The sequence below is a fragment of the Chlorocebus sabaeus genome, chromosome 21 (assembly GCF_047675955.1).
Source record: "Chlorocebus sabaeus isolate Y175 chromosome 21, mChlSab1.0.hap1, whole genome shotgun sequence".
NCBI classification, from domain to species: Eukaryota; Metazoa; Chordata; class Mammalia; order Primates; family Cercopithecidae; genus Chlorocebus; species Chlorocebus sabaeus.
The window spans coordinates 80,833,176-80,852,988 of record NC_132924.1 but is presented as its reverse complement, the minus strand read 5'-3'; the positions used below and the strand labels follow the sequence as shown (position 1 = coordinate 80,852,988).

Sequence of the window (19,813 nt, the reverse complement as noted above, 5' to 3'; positions counted from 1 at the left end):
GCAAGTAACTAGTCTAAATTAGATAGTCACAGGTGGTAAAGCCAGAAATCTGTCTGGACAGTCTAACTCTATACAACCCAGGCTTTTAATTATTAGAAAACATCACCTCCTAAAAGAAATTAAGACCTAACTAAAAACTGATTACAAGATAAGGACTAAACTCAGGAATAATTATAGGTGCATTCCACAGATTTGTTCCAAAGTCACTAATTTAGCATTGTACAATTATAACCAGAAAAGCAGGTAGGAAATACTAATGTTCAGAATTAAATACATTTCTCTCTCATGGTTTTGCACGTATTTCAGTAATGTATTTTAAACATTAAGATTTATTTCCTGGCCACAACACTTTGAATATAAGGAAAATTTTTGAAGAAAATGTAAGGACTATCAAGAATAATTCCTAGGTAAGTTAGAATGTAAGCTCCTAAAGGGCAGAGACTATTTTGTTCATTATCATACACCCACATCTAACATACATAAGTGGTGTTTAACTTTATAAATCAATAATTCATATATCTTTACGTATATCCTTCCACAAGTCACCCACTTCCCAATTCTTGATACCTGTTATGTTACCACCATCATCTCTTGTGTAAATTATTAAAACACCCTTCTGACTGGTCCCTCTGCTTCCATCTTAGCCTCCTTGGTCTTATCACACAGCCAGAATAATCCTTTTACCAAAAAAAAAAAAAAAAAAAGTTTTAACATTAAGTGAATAGATTTTTTTTAAAGAGGTCCTACCCAATTGTGAGAACTAAACCCATGACTTATTGTTTCAATCCTGTGCTTCTACGGTGCCAAAAAATTCAAAAATTTTAAAGATGGGGATATGGGAAAATTAAGCACTAAAGTGTTAAGAATTCTGCCTTAAAACTTCTTCCCTCAGTGATGGAAAACTGAAGGGACATGAATCAAAACAAGACGTTTAAAAATCCAAATTAGGTTTTATTAGCATCACTGCCAAGTATTTTCCCTGGTTTATCTCCACTTCTCGTTAAGCCTAGTATATCTGATATTGCTTTGATTGCACATATGCCATATTAAGTAACTGATTGGTTTCTAGACCATAATTTAGCAAATTACAAACCAGTGAAGAAGAGTAAGTCCACTTCAATCAGAATATGTTTATATTAGTATGAAGAGTAAGTCCACTTCAATCAGAATACAGTATGTTTATATTAGTATGAAGAGTTAGTCCACTTCAATCAGAATACAGTATGTTTATATTAGTATGAAGAGTAAGTCCACTTCAATCGGAATATAGTGTGTTTACACGTTTAACATCAACATACTAATTTGATGGGTAATCTAATGAAGAAATATCTGAGTATTCATGCACTTTTTTCATATACTCATAATGTACTCATTTTCAAAAACTTTATGAAAGATGGAACTGTAGAGTTTTCCAAAAAAGATTACAAAAGATACTCTTCCAATACATTAGTCAGAACAAAGCCTTCAGCAGTTCTGTATACTTCATACAGCCTCTTATTGAGTTTAAAAGATATGTTCAAATATCTCTTCCATTTACATTTCAGTGGTATTTAATTAGCATTTACACGATAATTTTGAGCAAGTAGTTTTTACAGGGCAAAATGAATATAGTTTCTTATAGTCTTTGCAAAAGGTATTTCCCCAAATACTGTATATTCTGAATAAACATGCCACTGAAGAAATGTAACATTCAACTTGATGGTTTTAATCTTTTAGAAGTGAACTTATACTGTAGAAAGTTATCAACATAAACACGGAAAATTCTGCATTCTTCCAAATGTGCCAATACATAAAAATTCATCTAGGCAAAATAGTATTTATGCTTCCATTTTATTGTTTTTAAGAATTAAACTGCCACCTCAGTAGTCTTAAGAGCAATATAATGAAACATACATACATTTAATTTAGACTTATGTCCATCATAGCTTCAAAGGCTTCCCTGAAATAAGGCTGGGATTCACATCTTTTCCCGTAAGGAAAGAAGCACTAACAGTAATTTTGTTATCCTTCTACCCCCCACCCTCAAACAATTGATGAATTCAAGTCTAACACGATTTAAAACTTTTGTCTACTACAACATTCATCTGATATGCCTCCCTGCATAACATAGATTTCTTAAACCTAATTGAAAATAAATCATTTTTTTAAAACTCTACAAGAGTTCTCTTAATTCAAAATTTTATGATACTGATTTTTCTCGTCCAATACATAGGCTAAGTGGTTGCTTACCACATTCAACTCTAGTGACTTTCAATAAAAGCAGGACAGCTCTTCATAAATAGTTGAGAAGCTCTAAAGTGATTTTGGCTATTTTCTTATTACATGGAACAAAGAAATGGTTTGGATTTTTAACAGTTACATTTTAATAGCTCCTAAACAGGGGCATGAAAAGGAATCAAGTTTGCACCAGTCCAAGTACCTACAGTAATATGATAGAAGCACTCACCACCAACATTTCACACTATTTCACTCCCATGCTTTTAATAACAAGCATTTCTCACTAGAAATATTGCATTAACACTGGACTTTCAAACTGTGAAGTGTAGAAAATCACTTGCCTGACTTAAAACAAAAAAGTTTATTAGTTATTTTTGGCCAGTCAAGGTTGAAATGGCCATTTTGTTATTTCTAACTTCTGCTCCTAGGGTTCAGAAATGATTTTGCATCTGATCATTCAAGATGAGAATTTGTTTCACCTGTACCTGACAGAATAAAATGGTAAATTAGCAATCAGTTCACCCTTTGTCAAAAGAAGTATGTTCTAAATGTATATACTACAAACTATCTAATAAATGATATCTGCATACTACACATTTCATGTTTTATTATGCACCATTTTAGTGGGGAGGAAAAACTTCACAGGGATTTATTCAAAGGATATAAATAATATCCTAAGAACGTTGATTTATACACGAGTTCTGTATAAACTGTTAAGTGGTCATCTTAGCTGAACTATAACAAGCCCCTATAATGTAAAAGCTGACTCTAAAGGCACCATGTAAAGCACTGAAATCCACAATTTAGCTGTTACTTTCCTCTTCTCCAATAGAAAATTATCTGGTAGTCTTCACTGTTGACTCCATGCTAAAATGTTCCAAATTCAGACTGCTTTACCAACAAAAGGAATAGGAAATAAAAGTTTTAAAATTTCAAGTTAGAGGAAAAATTCTATCACATAGCAATGAAACCTGAGCAAATGCAAATTTGTGATTACAAGAATATGTCCTTCATTAATACATTATTCAAATTCCTCCATGGCATTCAAACTGCAGTTGAAAATCCTATAAACAAGAACCCACTTAAACACAGCATCAAACTCTACCATGAAATGAAGAATTACATAAAGCCTATTCAGCCCTATTCAGTTTAAGACAATGAACAAAACAGAACACATTTCATCTAAATAACACCATTTAAACAGTTCTATAAAATAATGTTACTTAAGATCAGTATGTGTGGTGCATATGTGATTCCGACCATTCAGTAAAAAAGCATTAATGAGTAACAGCATTCCCCACCAGCTTGAAGCCTGTAGAGTTGATTACTTTGGCCATCTCTTTCCAAATAATTAGTAATGCCTTTTAACATTACAAACAAATATATCTTAGTACTAGAATTCCAATGTATTTTGGTGCTCCTGAGGCTGCCTAAAAATGAAAAGGCATCCAAGTGAAGTGCATTGTATACTTACTATACCTCGAAACCTCAACATTTCAGTGCCTAAAATGTGAAATAACTCTCTATCATTTAACAGTCTGCCTTACAGCAAATTCTAGATTTTTGCTTTTAGGATTTTATTATAACTTTGGGAAATTAGTGGTAAAACATATGGTTTAAAAAACAGTATGTGGTTGCACTTAAATTCACATAAAAATAGCATTTTTACAACCTTATTGAAATTTAATCCTTTTACACAGGTTAACAAAATGTATCACAAGAAAAACTAAACGTTGGGTTTAACAAAACAATACTTTTGAAGTAAAACAATGAAAAATTTTTTCAAATTTTTTACAAATGGTCACCTCTGGGTCAATTTACTAAACTAGGGGAATAAAGATGTTAAAATATAGCTGTGCTCAACTGAGCCACTTATCTGTACTACAGTATGGTACTTGAAATCAATCTTAAGGTCAAGATTTAAAACCATTTTAAGAAACAAGACCCTATGTGTTTTATACTACCTCAGTAAGAGGTACTCTTCCTTCCCAAAACAGTCAAAGCTTAATTGAAAGATTGACTATACATAGTTTTTCTCCTCCTCATATCTTCAGTTCAAAATACTATTATCATTGGTAATACGGTCTATATCTCGTCTGATCTGGATGATGTGGTCCAGGAAGTGGGGTTTGAGAAGGCGGACCCTGCAATCGTGGAGGAGGAGGTGGCCCTCTTGGTGCAGGCCATATACCAGGACTCATTCCCCCTGGTTGTGTAAATGGAGGGCTCAGAGTTCCTTGATCTTCAGTGAACTGGGGTAATGAGTTAGGATTATAATGGTGAGGAGGGGGTGCAGTTACAGGTGGACCACCATGTTGAGGTGGGGGAGGTCCTGGAGGAGGATGATTCATATAAGGTGGCATCTGGGCAATAATATGTCCAGGGGGAGGGGTTATTGGTGGTGGAGCAGAGGTCATTGGTGGAGGTGGAGCTTGGCTATATACCAAGTGAGGAGTACCTGCAGCCTGGGGAGGATGTGGCATTGGATGGCTTATTGGTGGTGGAGGAGGTGGGGGTGGTGCATAATGTTGCTGTGGAGGCATAATATGATGAGGGTGCGATACCACTGGTTGACCCTGATATTCAGGATGATGGTGAGCAGGTGCTGGGGCAGGAGGTGGTGGTTCTCTAGCACCTGAATTTGAGTCATCCTGAATAGGGACGGTTATTAAATTGCTGTGTTTTCTTGTTGAAATACGAAAGGTTTCCTGACTGACCGATCGAGGTGGAGGTGGAGCCATGGACAATTCTGCTGGAGGAGCACGAATATCCTCATGTGGCTGATTATAGTGCTCATGCGGCACATGTTGCAAAGGAGGTGGTGGCATCATGATGTGCTGCTTTGGCGGAATATGGCTCATATGGTGCTTGTCTGGTGGCATTATAAAACGCTCAGGGATTTCAGTTGGTGGTGGGGCAATAGGAGGATGAACATTTTCAAGTGAAGCACGGGTAACAGGTTTTCCAGCTCTCATATGGCGATGGTTGATATGAGCCTGTAAGTCTCTCTGAGACAAATACGTTCTCTTGCACCCTTGAACAATGCTACACATGAAGAGAGAACCTCGTGTACACTGCTCAATTCGTTGCACAGGATCACTACAGCTAAATCAGAAGGGGAAAAAATGTGATTTACTAGAATAGAATATAAAAAATTATGTAATTTTCAAAAATATGCCTCTTTTAAAAATTTGACTGTTACATAAAACATATCAAAAGTCCACAATTAGAAGTTACAGTTATTCTACGTGAACCTTTAATCTTCCCTACTTTGTTGTCTATTAGCCATTAAGCATAGGCATTTCTGTCATCTTCAGAACTCCTAATATCAAACAATATGTTTCAAGAAGAGACCTCATTCTTCCCAAGGCCTAGAATTTATCTAATTTTCTCAAACAATTCTACGTTTTGCATCCATTTGCCAAAAAACCCAGCAAGAAAAAAACCAACGGGTTGATTACTTACAACCATGGAATTCAAACTTGTATGGTATTATTGAGTGATAACTGTTTGTTGAGCAAACAGTGGAAAACAGTAAGTAGAAAACAGTAAGTAGAAGACACTGCAAGGACTACAACAACAAGTAACATCAGCCTCATCATTAGGGTTCTTAACATTAAACATAAACTATTTCAATCTAAGCCTGGACTATTAAAAGTCCTTTAAGGAAGGGTTTTTTTCTGAATTGTCAGGCAAATTTACACTTTCCTAACTTTCTAATTTGTGAGCACTAAATTTAACTTAACATTTTCTTAAAAACTCAGGGTCAAAATTGTAACTATTTTTCATTTACCATATTTAATCCATACTTGCCATTACAGCTTTCTTGACACAGTGGGGAAAGAGGACTGAAATAGGAATCTGAAGATCCTGGATCTGGTATTGGCTCAGTAATTTGAAGTCACTGAACCATTTTTGAGTTTATTTCTTCATTTGTACAATGAAGTTAAAGTATCTACCTACTTCACAATGTTCTTACATCTATTTTATATTACTTCAAAGAATATATTTAATATCAAATGAAACAACAAAAGTGACAGTATTTAATCCCCAATTAAGCACTATATAAAAATATATGTGTGTATATATATAAGCAATTATCATTGAATATGTGTGTCAGGTCATTTGGCACTAAACTAAATGGCTCTATACTCTTGATTTTGAGTTGTCTATCTTTCCATCCTTACTATAAGGCTGGCACTCCTTATTGATGTTATTATGCTTCCCTTTAGTGGCCATCTGGCACACTTGTTTTTTGCTTCTAGTTCATTGTAATCTCTGAACTATTTCAACCTTAACAAGATGAGAGGCACTTTCTCTTGGGTGGTGCTTAAAAACAGTAATACATACTGTTTAACTCTGATTGTCATTTCTTCACTTCCTGAGCTGGGTCTGTTAATACAGATAGGCTTCTGTCCTAAAATTGCTACTAAGGACCACATAAGTGAGGTGTGACACTTAGTACTTTGTTATATTTAGTCCATTAGTAAAGTTAGTACATTAGTATATTCAGTACATTAGTTACATTTAGTACCTTGAGAACTAATTTCTTTAAACAATAAGTACCTTTTAATTTCCTTTTAATACTTAAACCTTTAAAAGTTTAAGAGTTTTAAACTTTAAGAGGAAACCTTTAAAAGTCCTCTAAATAATGTTTTATCACATCTGAAATCCTTTATCCCAATGAAGCAATCAAATTTACTATGTAACTTAAAATGAAGGTATACCATGTTGAAAACTTAGGCCTGAGAAAACACCCAAAAAAACAAATGACATATATTTCTAGTGTTTTAACTCTTCTGAATTACAATTCTATAAACGAAATGTTTTAAACTCATAGAACAAATTTTATAATCTGTTACTTTAAAATGCGAATAAAAACATGCCAAGAGAATTAGTTGTCACTGAGCTGTCAATAAATCACCCCTCTCTCTCCTGGTGACGTTAAATTTTCCTACACCATAAAAGGGAATCATTGCTGACAAGTGTCCACAGCTTTGTTATCAATCAATACCACAAATCTTGGTGTAGCTTTAAGCACAGGTTATAAGTGATCTAAGAAGCCTATGGCTATTCCAAGCAAGTATCTCTCATTCTTTCTTAAGCCTTCCTTATCAAGAGTTCTGAACTGATATAAAAATTCTTACTCTGTTTTCTTCAAGACTATCCCAAAACGGATCTAGCTTTTTATAATTTGTTTGAGACTATGTAATGATGGTGTTCTAAGATATACTCCAGATACAATAATCAGATTTGAAAGTAGCAAGAGCTTATATGTATATATATAGTGCTTACTATATGCCAGCTACTATATATATGTATGTGTGTACATATGTTATATATATAAAACCTCATTTAATCCTAAAAATACCACAAGGAGGTAGGCACTATTATCAGCCTCATTTTATCAATAAAGAATAGTCTATGACAGTAAAACAGCTAATAAATAGCAGAATAAGGATTCAAACCCAGGAATTCTAATTCTGGAGTCTTTGCTCTCAATATATCTTAATATTTCTTTAATGTCTCATCAAAAAAGTAACTGTTTTAGGTTTATAATAATACTTCTATAATGGCAAACAGACTTCATTCTGACCAATTTGAGTTGACTGACAGTGTTTACCTTGCCCTATATTAAAGAGAAACGCTAGGCAAGCTGGGCTCACAGAAAAAGATTAGCCATGTCTATATGTTTGATCTCCTGCCTGATTTATATCACTCCCTAACCTTTAATCCAACTTACAAATCATTGCACTAAAACTTTATTATTTAAAAAAGGTAATGATAATCTTATCTTACCCTGGACACATCTTATCTCCCTTTTTTTCATGTAAAATAGCACAGTCATAGCAAAAAACATGCTTGCATGGAATCTGTAAACAAAGACATATTACAGTTAAGCATATTAGAACTTAAAATATTTCTTAAAAAACATATATATAATGATCTATACATAAGAAGGCTTAGAAGGTACTTGAGAATACCTGTTAAAATGAATATTTATTAAGTACTAATTATAATAACCTTTTTCAATCACAAAGCCTTTTGAGAACATCACAAAAACTATGGCCCCTTTCCCAATAAATATACACATATGTATTTGCTTACACTTTCTGGAGGTGTAAACTCTATGAATTTCACCCATGGTACCCAGACGTTTTTTCCTTTCTAAGAAACAGATCTTGCTCTGTTGCCCAGGATGGAGTCCATTGGTGTGATCACAGCTCACTGTAACCTCGAACTCCTGGCTGATGTTCCCACCTCAGCCTCCAGAATAGCTAGGAACATAGGTGTGTGCCACCACACCAGGCTAATTATTTTATTTTATTGTAGAGACGGAGTCTCGCTAAGTTGTCCAGGCTGGTACCAAACTCCTGGCCTCTGGCAATCCTCACACCTCAGCCTCCCGAAGCTGTGGGATTATAGGTGTGAGCCACCACACCCAGCCCTCTGCAGGTCAAAACCTCCTGAAGAACACTTTAATTATGTGTTTTTTTAAAAAAATCTTGTTTCTCCTGAAACTATTTGAATGCAGTAAAAATAACAAGTATGTCCTATGTTTAATATAAGCAGCATCTTCCTCTGATCGTTTTAAGTTAATCAACTAATAAAAATCTAAAAATCAATCAGAAGGATACAGTAAAATGATGTTAGAACCACATTTTTAAATTCACAGCCTGTTACTACTTCTTTACTATGATGTACAGGAAAGCAACAGTGCATAATCCACGCCATCTACCATCACAGGTATGTTATTGAATTCAATATTTTTTCTAAACGCAAATGCAAAACTATCTTTTTTGGAGGGAAGAAATGTGAAAATTACTATAAAATTACAGTTAGGATTGTAAAATTTTTTTAATGATTAGAATTCAATTTTCAGAAATCATAATTATTATTAAGCCTCTCTGAGCCTCAGGAAAAAAAGAAATTATATAAATATTATTAATGCAGTTTTATGTAAAAAAAATTGTGGCCTTCAAACATAAGTAGTTTTGTTCTATTTATTAAGAAAAAAATTTTTCCTTAATAAACTAGAATAACTGTAAACTAACTAGTATCAAACACTCCAAAGAAATTAGTTTTCAGAAATTATTTTAAAGTTTTATTTAATATTTTACAAGAATTCAACAATTTGTCAAGATAATCATATTAAATTCATAGTATTCCAATACTTCCCTTAGTTATTTCATACTTATTTAAAATGTCACAAACTTAGTCATGAAACAATGATAAACCTATCTAGTTAAATTTCAGAACCCCATCTCTATGCAAATGCTTACTGACAAAAACAGTATTTAATTATACTTACCATTCGCCCATAGATTTTAATAGGCAATCCACACTTGTCACAGAAATGAACTGGTGTATCATCCTTTTCACCTAAGATGTTTATCTGTTGAAATGATATAATTAAAATTATCTTCTCACACAATTCTAAAGATTGTATCTACACAATGAATTGGTCAGTGTTTTATAAAAGTTGTTAAAACAATTAGAAATAAAAGCTTCTTGGTATAATCTCCATGTATTCCCCACCATTAGCTGTGATACCATTAGTTTTTCTTCTTAGTGTTAATAGTTACTGATTTTACTGAAAAGTACTTCAAATTATTCTTGAAAATAGAGTATTAACAAATGATTTGTATGTACTGAAAATCAGTTATAACAAGTTCATAACATTCTTTATGTATTGTGCATTACTCTAATAAAACATTTTAACTATTTAATACTTAAAATATTTTATTGTTCTAATACAATTTTTCATTTTTAATTATACCTGAAAGTCCCAAAAAAGGTGTCCAGGAAACCTTCGCTGATTTCCAAACAGCTCACCACCTTTACAGTCATACCGTTCTTCTTCATTATAATCAAATCCTTCTGAGAAAAAAAAAAAAGTACTGCCCATTAACTTTCCACATCTCAAATTTCATTTTGGAAGTACATATACATGGCAAAATAGATCTTTTCACTAAAAAGCCCATCTGATGCCTTTCAAAGCTCTTCTAAGAATAAGACAATCAAGATTAGTTTAAAACATCAGTTAGAAGTGATCTTGGTGATCTAGTCCAACTCTTTCACTTCATTATTGAGAATATTACTATATGGAGACTCATAACAACTCGACATATAGCAGAAAAGTGGCAAAGCCAGGAACAGACCTCAGATCTCTTGACTCCCATTCAAATGCTCTTATCAATTCATGAAACTATTTCTAATGTAAAATGTTACTGACTACTGATTATCATGCTTGTTGCACAAATTTTTAAGATACTGATCACCATTTATTCTAGTCTAGCTACAAAAATGGTATGCCATGAGACTGATTTTATTGCCAAGAGTATAATGAAAACATAAAGCATTCTACGCATTTTATTAGCAAACAAGTTTTCTTCTTTAGCCCTAAAATGAGTAATTTAGACACTTTAACATATTCATATTTCATCCTGTCGATTAAAACCACTCCCTGATTAATTACCCAAACAGCAGCCATATCATATCTTATGTATCCTTTCCTACAACACATTTATCAATATCAATAAACTTAAGATATATGAAGATCAAATGGGCTCAATTTCTCTGGCCTAATTAAAAAGTTGATGGCAATCTTCTCATCTCCTACAAAAGAACAAAAAATGAATCAACAGTCTGATGGGAATTCCAGGTAGAATCCAATTACCTAAAGTAAAGCTGAGCAGACAAATATATCCCTCCAAGGAGCCAGGCTTCTCACGACTCTTTTGGCCCTAGAACTGGTAAACAGAGTAGCCAAGCACACAAGTTTTAACTTTACCCACATGACTAAATTACAGCACTTATACACAGACACAGACACACACAGACACACACTCACATTAACACACAAATAGTGATGCAAGAATTTTTTGAAGCTGATAGACACTTCAGTGTACTGCTATTTAATTACTGCCAATACGAATGTATAATCCAAAGTCAGGGCACTCTGATAAGCTATACCTGAGAGTTCCTAGGCTCCTATATCACCCATTTACACCTTAGAAAAGCTGGTGTGATCTAAAATTCAAAATAAGGAGCACATTATCATTTTTCAGAGTAGTTCCACCTGTACTCCCATCATTAAACTATATATATTTGTAGAGATACCACACAGACACCCCAAACTCCACATTTTGATTGATGCCTAGGAAAACAACAATAACAAAAAAAAATTTCTTTTACTCCAAATTCCGAGAGGGAAAGGGGGAAAAGGATTTTGGCTTTTCTGCATTGTTTGAACTATTAAAGAATGCATTTGTACACTACCATGTTGTTTTAAAAAATTAGTTTTTTAAAAAAAGCCAAAGCAGGAGTGACCGTAAATTAGAGGTAGTGCAACAGCAGCCCTAGGTTATTACTAACACGATTTGTAACAATTTGACTTCAAATATACTTGTTTAGATGGGAGAGAAACCCTACAACAAAAGAAACCATAATGTATGTTTTAACTAAAGCAGCTTGATCCTACAAAATAAATACAGACAAATTGCTGGAATAGAATAGAAAGTCTAGAAATACAAAAAAATACTTTTAATACAGGGGTCCCCAACTCCCAGACCTTGGACCAGTACCCTTGGCTTGTTAGGAATGTGGCCACACAGCAGGTGAGCAGAGGGCTAGGGAGCATTACCACTTGACCTCTGCCTCCGCCTCCCATCAGATCAGCAGCTGCATTAGATTCTCAGAGGAACGCAAACCCTATTGTGAACTGTGCAAGAGAGGGATCTAGGTTGGTGCTCCTTACAAGAATCTAACTAACGCAACAGTTGCATCCTGAAATCACTCCCCGCACCCTGCCATCACTCTCCATCTGTGGAAAAACTGTCTTCCATGAAACCAGTCCTTGTGCCAAGAAGATTGGGGACTGCTGTTTTAACATACATATGATAACAATAAAATTCCTATTCAGCAAGGAAAAGAGTTGGGACAATGTTTGGGGAAAAAAAAAGCCAGACGCCACCTTTTTTCCCCTTAATAACCAAATACATATCCATAAATGTTCTCAAGCAGTATCAGTGAACTTTTTCTGTGAAAGGCTAAATAGTAAATATTTAGGCTTTGTGGACCATATGGTCTCAATCACAATTAACTCAACTCTACCATTATAGTGTTAAAGCCCCCATAGATAATACGTAAATGAATGAGCATAGCTGTGTTCCAATAAAATTGTTTATAAAAACAGGGTTACATTTGGCCCACAGACATAGTTTGCTAACCTGTAATCAAGGGTAAGATGGAAAAACTCTTTTATACTGGTGAAATAGGGGAAAGCCTTTCAAAAAATGTCACAAAACCCAGAAGTCATAAAAGCAAAGACTGGATACCTGACTACATAGAATCTTCAAGATTCTCTGCAATAAATATTTTGTATACAAAATTAAAAGACAAGTGAAGAATATATACAATATAGGCCAGGCACAGTGGCTCATGCCTGTAATCCCAGCACCTTGGGAGGCTAAGGTGAGAGGACTGTTGAGCCCAGGAGTTCAAAACCAGCCTGGGCAACACAGCAAGACCCGTCACTACAAAAATTAAATACAAAAAATTAGCCAAGCAGGTGGGGCGCACCTGTAGTCCCAGCTACTCAGGAGACTGAGGTGGAAAGATCACTTGAGCCTGGAATATCGAGCCATGATCCCACCACTGCACTCCAGTCCAGGCAAGAGAGTAAGACCCAATTTCAAAAAAAAAAAAAAATATATATATATATATATACACACACATGTATATACACACACACATACATACATAACAAAAATCCTATTAATTTACAAAGAACTCAGAAGAAAGGATCTAAACAAGAATGACCAATACTATGAAAAAATATTCGCTCTTTCATAATTAAAAGAAATTTACATCAAAACAAAAATTTTAAAAGATTTCTAGTACTCACTATTGGTGTATGGGAGTAAAAACTAACATACCTTTTTTGAAGAGCAATTTGACAGTACTTGTCAAACTCTAAAATCCACAGTATCTATCAAGTTTTAAAATATCCAAATTTGTAGTTTTAAAGTCTTTGAAATTAAAAAAAAAAAAAAAAAGGCCAAATCTGTGCAAAGTACAAATTCTACAAAACGCTATGTCCAAGAATATTTGGTGCAACATTTTTTGTAACAGAAAAAAACTGGAAAAACTGTTAAATTATGGTATATCTAAAAATACCCAAACATTTTTTTTTTAATGAGGTATATCTGCATGTACTGATAAGAAAAAAATCTTAAATGCGTATTACATGAAAAAATGGCAACTACACATAAAAAATCAGTACTTTTGTATAAAAAAGTCAACAGGGATTATCTTTGGATAGAAGGATTTTACTTTTAATGTTATGCTTTCTGCAATACTGTTGAGATTATCAAACAATGGGCAGCATTGCTTTCAACAACAAAAGGAATCAAATCAAAAATATTTATAAAGGGAAATAAAAATACAATGTGCTACAATGAGAAGTCAAACAAGAAGGCTGAAGAATAAATAGGATATGTAAGATAAAAAAGAGGTAGCTATAAGATCACACAGACTATCTGGAGCAATCAGATAAAACAGTAAGAGTGTTGGACCTATTAGTTAAACAAATTACCTTCATCACCAGGTGGAGCCTTTGCAGGCATCCTGTTTATAGTCCTTTGAGTTCGCGGTGCAGGTTTTGCTTTGTTTGCTTGTTTGGAGATGAGCTTTATAGGAATTCGTCTGCGAACATCAAGACCACCCAAGGATCCAGAACTATTAGTGCCTTGTAACTCATTGTCTATGTCAGGGAAAAAAAAAGTTGTAACTTCTTTTAGTTTTTCTTTTTAAAGATTATTCTGCCACAGGTATTAAAACAACATACCTAACATTATCAAGTTTAAAGATCTGGGTTCTGATTTTCAATATTACATTAAGTTTAACTGCTAATTTTATTTATTTTGGATCAACACTTAAGGCAATGCTTTTTAACCCTTTTTGAGATATGGAATCCTTTAAGAAACTGATAAAAGTTATAGGACCTCTCCCTAGAAAAGTGAATAAAATTTTTCATATAATTCCAGAGAAGTTTACAGAAACATGAAACCATTCATGAACCCAAGAACCATTGTCTTGAACTACAAGAGATTTTGTTTAAAGAAAAAGACTAAGGAGAAAAAGAAAGAAAACCATTCCTATCCCCATGTCTGATCATCAAGCATGCAGATAATAAACTTAGTAAACTGAACTTACTAACACTGATGAAGGCAAAATTAAATAATGCATTTGAAAATGAAGTTAAGAAATGTGATTATTCCTTAAGTGTAAGAGAGTTATTCTAAAAATCATTCAGAATTACAGTAAAAATCATTACACCATTTAGTAGTAAAAACATGCAATAATGTATTGGGCTATAACATATGACTGAGTTCTTAGTCGGCCCTGCAATGGAAAATTATAATTGAAGAGGATGCAAAGTTCCTGTACTACAACTAGGCCTAAACAACTGTCACCTTCTAGTCCCTGGAGTCTCTGCTTGTTATTGTCTATAGAATTAATTCTTGTCCCATGAGTAACAGGAGTATTATTTCATAGAACTGACCCCATCTAAAGCTTAACAGTTACCTTTTTTCAAATAGATGAAAAGATATAATACAGAAAATACTTAACTTGACCTACTAACAAAAAGGAAAATGCTTAAAATAGGAAATACAAATAACATATTTTTTAATTTATTGTGTTTTAAACATGACAAGTTATTGAACAAGGTTGTATAACTGCCCCTGCAGGAAATATTACAGTCCAGATAGATAGCCAAACCGTCCACATTAAATTCAGCAAAGCCAAATTTGGAAGTAGTAAGCTAGTACTAATGGCCTCTAAGGCTACTAGGATTACAGACACACACCAAGTTCACATTCATTTGCACTTTTTCTGAACAATATATCTAACAAAATTAAAAATGGGTCCTTAACAATTATTTGAAGTATCTTTCAGTCTACTTACTACTCTTATAACAGCTAATCCTCAAACAAGGGGAGGGCAGAATTACACGGTTAGCTAGAATCTTGAATTGGGGTAAACCCAGCTTGATTAGCTTTCAACGCTTCACTAAATAGACTCACGAGCTGATTAATGTATTTGATCTGCTTTCATTGTAGTTGCTTATGTACGTAAAAGTAATTACAAGCAATGCACTGGCCAGAAGAAACATGAATGACTTTTTTTCTTGCTCAAAAAGTATTCCTGACATTCCAATCAACTAAAAAGCAAGTCGTTGTAGACATATAATCAGTTCAATGCTGTCCCTCAAATACTAAACATTCAAATATCAAAATGGTTTAATCGTTTTACCTTTGTGAATAATGAAAATACCAACACCTCATCACAAGTCCTTTTCACATCATCCTGAACATTTGAGGTCTCTATTGTTGCTTGCACAGTCTACCACTTTCAAGAGCTGGCTGGCCCTTCTCACTTTGCTTCACAGATTGAAGTTCATGAGGTACAGCATTTAATAGTGGTAATGTTCTGGGGTTTTTTTGCGACTTTTTTGCTTTTTGTTGTTTTTAAATTAAGAATCAGAACATAAAGCACTATTTCCTTTTGAATACAGTAACAAATTATAAAGTTCTTAACAACAAAAATTTCTTAGATATTACATAGAAAATGACTAAGGACTACTGGCCACTTAAGATAAATTCACTTTAAAAAGGCACAACACTTCCGTATTATATAGTTTAAAAAAGATTGGGGATTTTTATCCTGAATAAAAGGAACCAACAAATATTTTACAAAATCTGGGATCTTTTACAAAATCTGGGATAGAGTTACAGAAGTGCTAATTCTTAGAATGACCAAAGAATAAATCTAGTGTTAATTGGGAGCCTCTTGGAGTAATTTTTCTGGCAAGATTCTATTAGAACACCTTCATTTTTACATTTGAATGTCAGTATCATCATAAAATGGGTCATTTTTGCATAATGTTCAAGGGTTTCATCAATTTCCCCAAGGAACTCTTAATCCTTTAATATTGAAATTATTATTTTGAGATGCCTATTCTGTCATGATTCTTCAATTATCTAGCTAAGTGGCATTTCCTCATTTGTCAAAGGCTTTGTGATTTAAACAATTATCAAATTTGTATTTACGAATTTCATGAAAACCAGAATCTTCTGCAAGGTTTATAATTTTATTTCACAATCAATGCATAGTATTTGATACTATCTTCTGATACTAAGCATCAAAGAGACTGATTCATTAAAAAAATAAAATAGGTAAGAATTGAGTATTAAGCAGAAGGGACATCTGAGCGGGAACTAATTTTTTAAGTGGTCAGCTCATTCGTATTTTCATGTTAGGATGAGTTTTACTTCCTTAGGCAATGTCTAAACTTCAAGAATTAAGATAATAAACACGCTTTACACCCACCCCTATTATGACTTCCTAACATAATAGCCTCTAAACTATGGCAGGAACTTGACTCACAATTCCAGTAGTGGGCTCAAATAAGAATTATTTTCCAAAAGTCGAATGTTTGCTATTCTACCATCAAAATCGCAGTTTCAACTCTATATAAATTCCCAAACACTGGAATTCTTTACAGGCTGGTGCTAGGCCGGCTTCTCCTCTGAACACACCCTTCTTAAGTGGTCTCACCTATACTCATGCTTTAAAATACCAGCTATAAATAAAGGTACTAACTTCCAAATACGTATTTTCAGTGCAGATCTTTTCTCTCATCTCCACTTGGCATCTCTCCTGTCTCAATAGTTATCTCACACCAGTAGTCCAAGACCAAACACTTGTTCCCAAATTCCCATCTCACTTCTATAAAAAAAGACTGTTTTCTGCTCCAAGTTTTCCTCAATTCAATAATGGACACTACCTAGTTGCTCAAACCAAAAACCTAGGTATTTCTCCTTTCTCTCACATTCGTTCAAACACCACCAAAGTATTTACTGAAGTTGCCCATTCTCCATTTTCACCAAACCAACCTTCCCTTCCCGTCTACTGCAACCAGCTATTTTCCATCATTCTTACCTCCCTCTCTTACACCATTTTCGATAGAACAGCCTATTATATTTTTTTAAAGAGACTGTGTTCCTCCTCTACTTCTGTTCAGTGGCTTCATATTCACTTAAAATTCAAACGTTTACCATGGCTTTCAATGACCTGAATAATGTGCCTGCTGCCCTCCTTTTCAATCTCACTTCAGGACTCTTACACTCTGGTTATTACTAGGCTGCAGCTGACTTCACTACATCTTCCTACCTCAGTGCCTTTACACTTGCTGGAAATGCTTTTCCTCTTGCTTTTTTCCCAGGGCCGGGATCTTCTTACCCATCAGATCTTAGCTTCCACAAAGACCATTCCTAACAACTCTCTCTGAAATTTCCCCCTATGAATCTCTCCACAGCACTGGTTTATTTTCTTCAAAACACTTATAATTCGCAAACATTTAAAAAACAAAAAATTTTTTAAAACAGAAGATACTGTCTGTGTTCCTCCGTGAAATATAAGTTCTATCACGGACCTGGTCCGTCTCGTTTACCATTCCATCTTCCATCTCCCGACCTACAGATATCTGTATCTGGCATAAACATACACTACATAATTACATAATCAAGCAGGTATCTGATGAGTGAGGACAACTCAATACTCAAGAAAAAGCCTTTTTTTCTCCATTTGTGATATGGTCGCTGTAAATGTATGGGGCACTTGTTAACTCCAAGAGCACGCATTCAATATCCGAGAATCACAAAGAAGCAAAAGCCAGAAAATACATAACAAAGGGTGGAGCTACTCTTACTTGGAGAGAAGTATGAGAATGCCTTATTTTAAGCTCCTCTTTGTAAATACCCTCAAATGATGAGTACGGACCTCAGTCGAAGCGCGGGGCATGCTTTTAGTTTAGGTAGAAAAGCTATGAGTTGGATTCCAAAAACTCTATCAGACGCCCTTCTTTCACCTCTCTAGTCCATAAAGGATCTGAGAGACGACAGGAGGTGACCACTGCAGCACCCGCCCAAAGCTGACTGAGACAGCAGGAAGTCTCCAACCTACTCTCGCCCGTCCACTCCCAGCGTAAAAAGGATTCCGCGATTCGGAGACCGCAATCTACCCGCCAGTCTCCATAACGTAGGCCAGAGCAGCTGGGCTGAATAAAACAGAGCCGGCGCTCTCCCTTCCCAAAGGCCTACATTGCCCACCGGTCCGGGTTCGGAGCTCAGAACGAGAGAAGGAGCGGTTGTTGCCGGCACGGAGGAGGTAGGTACCACACCAGAGGGTAGGCCAGGAAACGGCAGGCCCCTGCCAGGCACAGGAAGGCATATGTGAGATTTCTTCTCACTGCCACACCCTAGTGTTGTGGGGCGAGCGTAATCCCTTTTGCCTGCTGGGCAACCAGCCCCAGGCCGGCTAAGGGGGCATGGAAACGGGACCCCCACTGCCTCCGCCTCCTTACCAGTGTGATCCATGATTCGGCTCGCAGAGCACAGTGGGAGCGGAAGTCAACCGCGCCGGAGTCGCAGCGAGCGCGTGCGCACTGCCTTCCGGAGGCCGGGAGGCGGAAGTCCGAGCAGGTTGTCCTAGTTTTGGCCTGCAAAGACTTCCTTCTCTCGCCTGCGCTACCCAACTCCTGTGAGGGAGTCAGGCATAGTTCGAGCAGAAGCAGAAAGAGCGAGCGCGCGAAGAACTTCGGTATCGAGGTTGCTAAGGCTTCTCCTCATGTGCTTCAAGAGAAAGTAGCCTTTAACTGTGGAAAGGACACCAGGAGGACCGGGGAAGGGGAGAGCAGTGGTAAAAATGAGCGTGAGGCAGATAAACCGACTGCCCGCCCCCGCGGAGAGCTGCCTTCTGGGACTTGTAGTGCGCGGGGGCCTCGGAGCCGGCCGGCTGCGCAGGCTCGGCCGTTGGGCTGGCCCCACCCCGGCGGGCGGAGTAACGGTTTGGAATCCCCCGGGGTCAGCGAGCGCTTGGGTCCTCCGCCTGGTGTAGGAAAAGTGTAAACACATGCGCTTCGGCAGGCGTCCTCCAGTGGGAGGTTGCTCAGGGGTTGGCAGAGCTGTGAAACTCGCAGCTAAAAGGAAAGTCTCAAAGCTTATTGTCTAAATTTTGCTTTGTCGTGACCAGCTACCTAAACCCACGCAGAGGTGACTTGGTATATGCCCCGGTTCCCATCTCCTAAGTCTCTTAACAGTTGAAACACATTTATAATGCTTGACTGCCACTCACTTTCTAGGGAGAGCGCTTGTGACGCTACGAACCTCTTGAACACCTGAGGACTGGGCGCCAGGGCCTGATGGAGGGTGGAGAGCCAGTGCGGCGCAGCTGCCTCCTCTCACGGGGACACCTAGCAGGAATATGCAGAGTGGAGCTAAAGGGAGCAGATAGAAACAGAGAGGGGAAGAGCGCGCGAAGGCTTGGCCGGAAGGAGAGGTTAAAAAGGAAAGGCCTAAAATGAGGAAGAGAGTTACCGCAACAGGCAGTACCTAGTTCCAGTTCTTGGTCCCAGGAGTTCGTGATTGCTGCTGCTTTCATCTTCCTCAGCCAAAACAAAAGGAAAGTGCCAAGGGGCGATTCCTAGGACCTTCAGTGCAGTCTCCACCTCGTGGACTTGGCTCATTTG

General features: G+C 36.2%; 1 protein-coding gene across 5 annotated transcripts; it reads right to left on the bottom strand.

Annotated features, from left to right (window-relative positions):
- Nucleotides 1-1,158: 1,158 nt before the first annotated feature.
- Nucleotides 1,159-19,019, bottom strand: CBLL1 (Cbl proto-oncogene like 1). 5 transcript variants are annotated; one of them, XM_007982546.3, is made up of 6 exons: nt 18,650-19,019; nt 13,817-13,984; nt 9,998-10,095; nt 9,530-9,613; nt 8,017-8,090; nt 1,159-5,322 (listed from the first exon to the last, which is right to left on the bottom strand). In XM_007982546.3, exons 1-6 carry the CDS (start codon nt 18,660-18,662, stop codon nt 4,287-4,289), a joined length of 1,473 nt encoding a protein of 490 aa, XP_007980737.1. In that variant the 5' UTR covers nt 18,663-19,019; the 3' UTR covers nt 1,159-4,286. The 5 variants fall into 5 exon arrangements, with proteins under 5 accessions (XP_007980737.1, XP_007980736.1, XP_007980735.1 ...); XM_007982545.3 differs by having other exon boundaries at nt 9,998-10,098; nt 18,650-19,018; XM_007982544.3 differs by lacking the exon at nt 18,650-19,019 and adding an exon at nt 18,387-18,611.
- Between the last annotated feature and the right edge of the window lie 794 nt (nt 19,020-19,813).

Coding starts and splice junctions, on each gene's coding strand:
- CBLL1 (XM_007982543.3), bottom strand. CDS start 18,516: ATGCCTTCCTGTGCCTGGCAGGGGCCTGCCGTTTCCTGGCCTACCCTC. Junction 10,099..13,816: donor GGCTCCACCTGGTGATGAAG/GTAATTTGTTTA, acceptor TTTTTTTCTCAG/AAGGATTTGATTATAATGAA. Junction 8,091..9,529: donor TTAAAATCTATGGGCGAATG/GTAAGTATAATT, acceptor CTTTGTTTACAG/ATTCCATGCAAGCATGTTTT.